At 35.4% G+C, this 8486-nt stretch overlaps 1 protein-coding gene across 1 annotated transcript in view; it reads right to left on the reverse strand.

Annotated features, from left to right (window-relative positions):
- Positions 1–8486, reverse strand: part of RGS22 (regulator of G protein signaling 22) — a 138392-nt gene that overhangs the window by 109532 nt on the left and 20374 nt on the right. The window contains exon 3 of the mRNA XM_037730113.1: positions 2905–3126. Coding sequence (XP_037586041.1) covers positions 2905–3126 — 222 coding nt within the window. The remainder of the gene's footprint in view (positions 1–2904; positions 3127–8486) is intronic.

The raw sequence follows: 8486 nt of genomic DNA on the forward strand, positions 1-8486 counted from the left end.
TTTTTTTTTTTTTTTTTCAAAAAACAAGCCTTCGTTTTCATTGATTTTTCTCTCTTGTTTTTCTGTTTTCAATGTCATTGATTCTGTTCTTTATATCTTTACTTTTGGTTTAACTTAATTTTTCTAGTTTCCTACAGTGACAAGTGGATCATATTTAGTCTCCTCTATTATAAGCACTTAGTGGTACAAATTGCCCTCCAAAGACTAACTTAGTTGCATCCCACAAATTTTGATACATTATGCTTTAGTTTTTATTCAATTCAACATAATTTTTAATATCCCTTGGGACTTACTCTTTGACCTATGAATTATTTTGGAGTATGTTATGTAATTAAGTATTTAAGGGTTTTCTTACCAATTTATAGTTTAATTTTGAAGTGGTCGAAGAGCCATAGTTGGCAAGATTTAAAATATTTTAAGTTTATTGAAATTTATGTTACGGCTCAAAATATGGTCTATTTTGGTAAATATTCCCAATGTACTAGAAAAAAAATGTATACTCTACTGTTGTGGGATAAACTGTTCTGAAAAAATCAATTAGATATACTTGGTTGCTAGTGTTTTTCAAAACTTCCATATCCTTACTGATGTTCTATCAGTTACTGAGAGAACAATGCTTTAGTCTTCAACTATAACTATAAATTTATCTATTTCTCCTTTCAGTTCTATCAGCTTTTGCATCATTCTGAAGCTCTGTTTTTAGGTGCATACATATTATGAGTTATTAAGCTTTCTTGGTGAATTGACGCCCCCCACTTTTATCATCATGTAATGTTCCTCTTTATCCATAGTAAGATTCCTTGTTCTGAAGGCTGCTTTGCAAGATGTCAATATAGTCACTCCAGCTTTAATTGGTAACTGAATGGTATACATTTTACTATCCTTTTTACTTCTAACCTATTTATGTCTTATTTTTAAGGTTGGTTTCTTGCAGACAGCAAATAGTTGTTGTTGTTTTTTTTCAATCATCCCTGACTCTGGCTTTTACTTGGGGTGCTTAGGCCATTTAAATTTCATGTAATTATTGATGTATATCATCATTATCATTATTTTTAGAGATGAGGCCTCACACTAGAGTGAGTGGTGCCATCACAGCTTACTGCAGCCTCAAACTCCTGGGCTCAAGTGATCCTCCTGCCTCAGCCTCCTAATACTCTGGAATCAAAGGCATGAGACATCAGGACCACTAAAGGTATATTATTAATATGCTACTAATTATTGATGTGATTTGTTTAAAATCAGTACTACCATTATCCTGTTTTTTTTTTCTTCTCATTTTCTGTCTGCTTTTCATTTAGTACTTTTTAATTCCCTTTATCTTCACTACTGTTTTTTTTTTTTTATCTCCACTACTGTTTTTATTATTTTATTTTTGAGACAGGGTCTCACTCTGTCATCCAGACTGGAATGCAATGGTGTGATCATAGCTCACTGCAGCCTTGACCTCTCCAGGTGTAGGTGATTCTCCTACCTTACCCTCCTGGGAAGCTGGAACTACAGGTGCATGCCACCATGCCTGGCTAATTTTTATATTTTTTGTAGAGATAGGGTTTCGCCACGATTTCCACCAGGCTAGTCTCTAACTACTAAGCTAAGGCAATCCACCTGCCTTGACTTTCCAAAGTGCTGGGACTATAGGCATGAGCCATGGTGCCTGGCCTGTTTTTATTATTTATGCCTCTGTTTAAAAACTTCTAAATCGCTGCCCTAATTTTATAATAGACATGCTTAATCAATCTACCTTCAAATACATTAAATAAGATCACCCAGTAGATCTTTTTTGAGAAACTTGTGTAAAAACATGTAACTCAAGAAGCTCTTAAAGAGCTTTTGTTTAACAATAAATACATAGGTTATAAAGATCTCCAGACAATCAAAAATTTCTGTTCACTGAAGTAAGTGACTAAACCAATAAATACTGTCACACCTAGTAAAAAATTTTTAAACTAACAATCATATAGTACTATGTATCACAGAATATATTTCCTTATTCTGGCTTCGAAACAATGTTGTAACATGGTTATTACTATTACCATTTAGTTTGATGAATGTTTAAAGTAGAAACTATTCAAATTCAGTAACAGAAGAATTGAAGAACTTTCAGCCTACAGTAGATCTATGTCTTAAATGTTAGACCTATTTCAGTCTAGTTTTACTAGACATTTTGAATCAAATGTGAAATAGTATTGTTAAACATTCATTATTATTTTCATTTCATCCATGCAAGAAACCTAAGTAGTAGGTAGTAAAGGCATCACGTGACAGATGATGAAAATTAGGTTTATCAAAGTGACTTGTATACAGAGCCATTAAGCAGAAGAGCCAATATTAGAACCCATGTTTTCTGATCTCATGCTAAGGAGAAGCTGAGAATAGAATTTAAGGCTAGGGAGGTCAGAGCCACACAATGCAACTTAAGGGTCAGAAGTCTCAATTCTCAACTGCTTGATTGGATTGGTTCAAAACTCAGATGAAATACATTGCCTATATATCCACATTTTCAATTATGCATCAACATTATAAATTATAATAATTATAGATTATTCAATTATGCATCAACTGCTTGATTGGACTGGTTCAAAACCCAAATGAAATACATTGCCTATATATCCACATTTTCAATTATGCATCAACATTATAAAGGATACTCATATTTATATGACTCAAAACTAACCTAATATTCAAATATTCATAAATTATATGAATCTTCTCAAACTGATAAGTAAACATCAACAAAACTGTTAAACTGGCCATTATATTTGAAAAGTGCTTAACAAATACTATGTGTACATATAACACAAGTTAAATATAGCTACATTTCAAAAAGAGAAGCCTAAGGAAATTCATGTTAATTTGACCAAAGGCTTTATCTATCTAAGAAGATAAAACAGTATACTTTCTTACCATAATATTGTAGTTGACATTAATGGTCTCATCTTCATGGGGGGTATTCATCTGAACAGGTTTAACCTCATTCTTTCCTTTCCTTACAACATCATAAATGGGATTTCGAGGTCGCTGGTTCAGTAAAATTTTTTTTAGTTGTTTTTCCAGAAGTTGTGGAGCATCATTAACTACTTCAAAAACTCCATAATCTGCATTAAATCTAATTGCTTCTGAAAAGGTCTGCAATATAAATTTGTAGAAATTAAAACTTTTTTAAAACCTGGAAACTCAGTCTCTAAGAAGACTTGAGGTTTACATACATACATGCATAGCTCACAGAGTTTTGTGTTTTTAATCATTCTGGCTTCCTTTTTAGTAGCTAGAAAATCCCTTGCCTAGAGGTCAGGGAATCCAATGAACTCTTCCTTGCCAATGTACTCATGCCATGAGTGTCACGGTATGCTGTGGCAGAAATTCCCTTTTTATAAACATCTTACCTCTGTGATTATTTGAAACTGGAGAGCAATATATACCTGGCTCTACGAAGCAATGTTATTCTCTTAGAAGGGGGATGATCACTAGGGAAGAATGAGTAAAGGAAGAAATAATGCTCCCATTATATCTTTCATCCTTAGAAGCCATGAAAGCTAACCATCTCCCTTGTCCAAAAGGAGAAATTTAAGTACAATATGTTCTTCAGTTAAGACTATTTCAACACCATCCTTCGCACTGTGACAAAAAAGAAAGAATAAAGAAAATAACATTTCTGAGGCTTTTGTCAGTAATTCTAAATGCTGCCAACTTTTATTTAAAGCCAGTCAGTTGATATACAATAGTCAGGAGTCTTGAGTTTGAATGCCAGCTTGCCAATAAGTAGCTCTGTGGCTCTAGGTGAATCACTAAACACCTTTGGGGCCTCCACTTCCGTTAAGAAGTAAATGGAGAATTGGCCATGTCTTTTCCCATTTGTCCTCCAAATCTAGAATCAGGTCCCTTTTTCAGAATATTCGTTTATTTTAGGGTACCTTCAGTGAACTGACTACACATGTAGATTAATTTATACATGCTTAGGCAAGTGGTAGAAGCCATTAAACTCTTCCCCTTGGATCAGTACGTGTTCTAAGTAGAACATTAATTCAGGTTTTACTAAGGCATTGCTAGATATACTATAGTTGTAATTTAATAAATGGCAGAATTTCATAGTAAAGTTAGAACTAGAAATATGTGTGTATATACATAAATTTTAACATCAGATAATATCACCTCTCTAAAGTTTGATTGTCTCCCCTTCTGAGGAATTTAAAGTACATGGATGATAGAATTCAAGATTAATATCAGTCCACAGTCTCAAAAGCCTTTGGACTAAGATTTTCTCCCAAAATGATAAGTATTGCTCAATGAGTAAGAAAGAATAATTAGCCATAAATTGTATATAAAGTATCTTCAATAGATATTTCATTAGTTGCCCACTGCATCTGTCTTTCAAACGTGGGATTCAAACAGGCACCATTTACCTAAATGACATAAGTAGCAACCCTAAACTATGCTATCTCTAATCTAAAGAGATAAAAGAGTCTGCTGATATTGCAGATCAGATTTATCCCGTTGGGGAAAGGAAATTAATTAAACTTGGTAGAGAATGACATCAAATATTAATGGGGGTAGAAGAAATTAAACCATCTAGAAAATATTTCTTCTAGTTCTGAGTATCCATGGAACAAGAGAACAAGCTTGACTTTTATTTATTGTTTTCCTTTCTTTTTTTCTGCCTCCTACCCTCTGACCTGGTAGCCAGAGGAACACAGAGCTGTGATAATTCGAAGCAAAGAATGTTAATTAGTTGGTTCAATGGACAAATAAAACATTTCCTACTAATCAAGTAAAAAGTGCTCAAGTAAAAAAATTAAGAGGGACTGTTGATACCTTAAGACCCTAGTAATCAATCTTACTTAGTAGTAGTGAGTAGTTAAGGTATAGTTGGCAGAAATAATGAAGATGATAAGGACTATTTACTGAATGTCTATCATGTGCTAGGCATGTGATGGACATTTTATTTTTCTTCTTTCCAACTTCTAGGTTTAAGGGGTATATGTGGAGGTTTGCTACATGGTTAAATTGCATGTTGCAGGGGTTTGGTGTACAGATAATTTTGTCACCCAGGTAATCAGCATAATACTCAATACATAGTTTTTCAATCCTCACCCTCCTTTCACTCTCCATCCTCAAGTAGGTCCCTACAATAGTCTGCTGCTTCTTTCTTTGTGTCCATATGTACTCAAGGTTTAGCTCCCACTTATAAGTGAGAACATGTGGTATTTGGTTTTCTGCTCCTGCATTAATTTGCTTAGGTTAAAGGTCATGATGGACACTTTAAAAGCACTCTCTTGAATCCTTCCACATTCCCAACATAGCTCTTTACAAAAAACTGATGGTAGGGATGGCTAAGTGATGGTCCATGGACTCAGAGCTATAAAGTGCTAGATGATCATGGTTATGGAAACAAGTCTGTCTTGTCTCAAAGCAGAACATTTCTTCTTTACTACACTGCCTCGCATATGACAAAACTAGTGTGTACTGATCACTTCTCTATGCCAAGTATTTGGCTAAGTAGTAATCCTATGAAGTTAAGGTACCTGGGATTCAAAGTGTTTTGATTCCAAAGCCTATTCTCCTCTTATCTACTCTGGTTTTACTAGTAAAGGCACAGAGTTGTGAAGCAACACCGTGCATGGGATAACTAACTCTATGCAGCCTGATTCGAAAAAGGATAGCTGCATTGACATGTATGTACCTATGCAACAATCCTGCATGATCTGCACATGTATCCCGGAATCTAAAGTACAATTAGATATATATGTATAAATTAAAAAAAAAAAGAATAGCTATAGTTGGAATAGTTTAAGGAATTAAGAAAGACTTGAAGTAGATAAGGTAGTATAACCAGATCACAGAAGGTTTTTTGCACGCCATTTTCAGAAATACAGGTTTTATCTTAACCCTCTAGGAAGCAGGGAGGCATGTGAACATCCTAAGTAGGGAAGTAACATAGTTACTTCTAATTTGTGTTTTAGGAAGGTTCTGGAGTGGTCTGGGGGATGTCATGGTTGCTTCCCAGCTCATGAACTGGTGGGGTTGGCTGCTCACATTCTACAGACAGAATCATTGCCACACTGGGGAGACCAGCTGTTACCTCAGAGCTACTGCTACTACTTTGCAACCAGGTTTCCTGTAGGAATTACTAACACTCTGGATGGGATACTGACCCTGTTACACACAGGGGCCAGGACAGGATTTAAAGCAGGTAGTTAACAATTACTTTTATATTTAACTTACAAAGCAAAACTGCAGCCGAGAAAGGTTAAATGAATTCTTCATGGCTTTACAGCAAGTCCCTAATGAGCTTACAACAGAACTCTGGAGTTAGGACTATGAAACTGCTTTAAACCTAGGACTGACCACGTAATTTTAGTTAAGGTTCACTGTGGATGCTGTGGACTGCCACACTCAGGATCCATTCCAACCTCCTGAAATGAAAAGTCTGGAAAAGTAAAAACACTATTTCTCAGACTCCCTAGAGCTATGGATATGTGATTTAGGTTCTGCTACTCATATGCACTTATAAAAATACTTGAATTCTGAATGGAGCTAGAGGAGAAAGAGGCAGAGTGTATCCATTCTGAGGAAGAAAGTGTATGTAAGTACATGAAAGTGAGGAAGAGGAATGGGTTAAAAAGAAGTACTTTACAGAAACAGCACAGTAAAAATAGCAAAAGGAAAATTAGAATTATGTTTATAATAAAATGACATGTAATATTTCTATTTATTATAAAAAAGAAATGTGAATGTATATGTAAAAATATTTATACTTTTTAAACTTAAGAATTTCCTTCTGTGGAATTAATTTAAATGGAACAGAGATCTTGCCAGGGGAAAATAAGTGCTTTTGTATTTGAAAAGCCATGCATTAGCTTAGATCTTGGAAGGTCTTTAAAAGCACTGTGATACTAAGATTATAAAAGTGGCAAACAACTATTTCAAAGCTTCTTCCAGTTAATTCATTTTACCAATAAAAAGACAAAGTGCCAATTATTGCCCTAAACATAGAGGATACAAAGATGAATAAAACATTATTTCTGCCCTTGAAGGAACAAGTACATGATCTTTCATTTTTCTCTAGGATGAAGAGTCAACAAAATACTGAAATAAATTAAAACTTGTACAAATGCAAATGCCAAGGTGAAATATGTCCCCAGAGACAAGGGTAGTAATACTAGAATATCATGTCTGGTCTGGTTATCATACTTTAAAAGAGATTTGGCTAAACTAGAAACTCCAGAGAAAGATAAGCAGAAGTATTAAATGAGAGAAATGTTGAGCAAATCACTTTGTCTTTCTGAGACACAACAGTTAAAAAAGGGGTTGTAATTAGATAAACCCAAGGTGTTTTCTGTGTTTGATACTCCATTGGTCCAGATGATTAATGTTCCAGAAAAAAAGTCTGTATCTTCTGCTCTTTAGTCAGAGCACCCAGCCCCACGATTCCTTTGTTAGTTCATTCATTTATTCAGTATTTGTTTAATTCTTATTATCATAATATCTTATTTAATATATTGAGTGAGCCAATACAGGGCATTCTCCACAAAGCCCCAAATGAAATGAATAAGACAGAGATCCTGCCTCAGAGCACACATAATCCAGCAGAGGAAGACAGATAAGTAAATATAAACAGGCAGTAAAGACCCATCCTATGAGGGAAAAGGATGCAGAAGTCAGCACATGAGGTGAAATCATATTTAGTCAAGATTATCCCTTAAAATCTTGAAAGCATTGATAAAGTTGTCTTCAACAATCTTCTCAAAAAGTTCCTAAGTCAGTTGTTCCTCTGGATTGAAATAGGTCACTGATTCTTCATTTAGGGACTGGATAATGAAGGGGTGGGCTTGTGTTCAAAGCTCACACTGTACGCAAAATATGTATGTTTAGCACTAGAATCACCCTTAGCAAGATGAGACGACAACATACTGTAAGAGGAAGGATAGATGACACCCAGTGAGGGAAAGGCAGTTTCTCGTCTTCCCTCTTACACCCTCTCCAGGACACATACATGTAGATTGGTGCAACAGACAAAATCATTGTCACTCTTTAAATCGCTCTTTATGTCACTCTTTAAATCTCACTCTCTCTGCAGAACATAAATAGTTCAATTTGAATAACAATGAATGCATATTGCAACTCCAGTTTAACATAGAACAAGCATAATAGAATGTACAAAGTAATGTGATGGCACAGAAGGATTCATTAACTATTAATATATTCGGCTGGGCATGGTGGCTCACGCCTGTAATCCCAGCACTTTGGGAGGCCGAGGCGGGAGGATCACGAGGTCAAGAGATCGAGATCATCCCGGTCAACATGGTGAAACCCCGTCTCTACTAAAAATACAAAAAATTAGCTGGGCATGGTAGCGCATGCCTGTAATCCCAGCTACTCAGGAGGTTGAGGCAGAAGAATTGCCTGAACCCAGGAGGTGGAGGTTGCGGTGAGCCGAGATCGCAGCCATTGCACTCCAGCCTGGGTAACAAGAGCGAAACTGCGTCTAA

The sequence above is a fragment of the Cebus imitator genome, unplaced genomic scaffold, assembly GCF_001604975.1.
Source record: "Cebus imitator isolate Cc_AM_T3 unplaced genomic scaffold, Cebus_imitator-1.0 Scaffold331, whole genome shotgun sequence".
Taxonomy (NCBI): Eukaryota; Metazoa; Chordata; class Mammalia; order Primates; family Cebidae; genus Cebus; species Cebus imitator.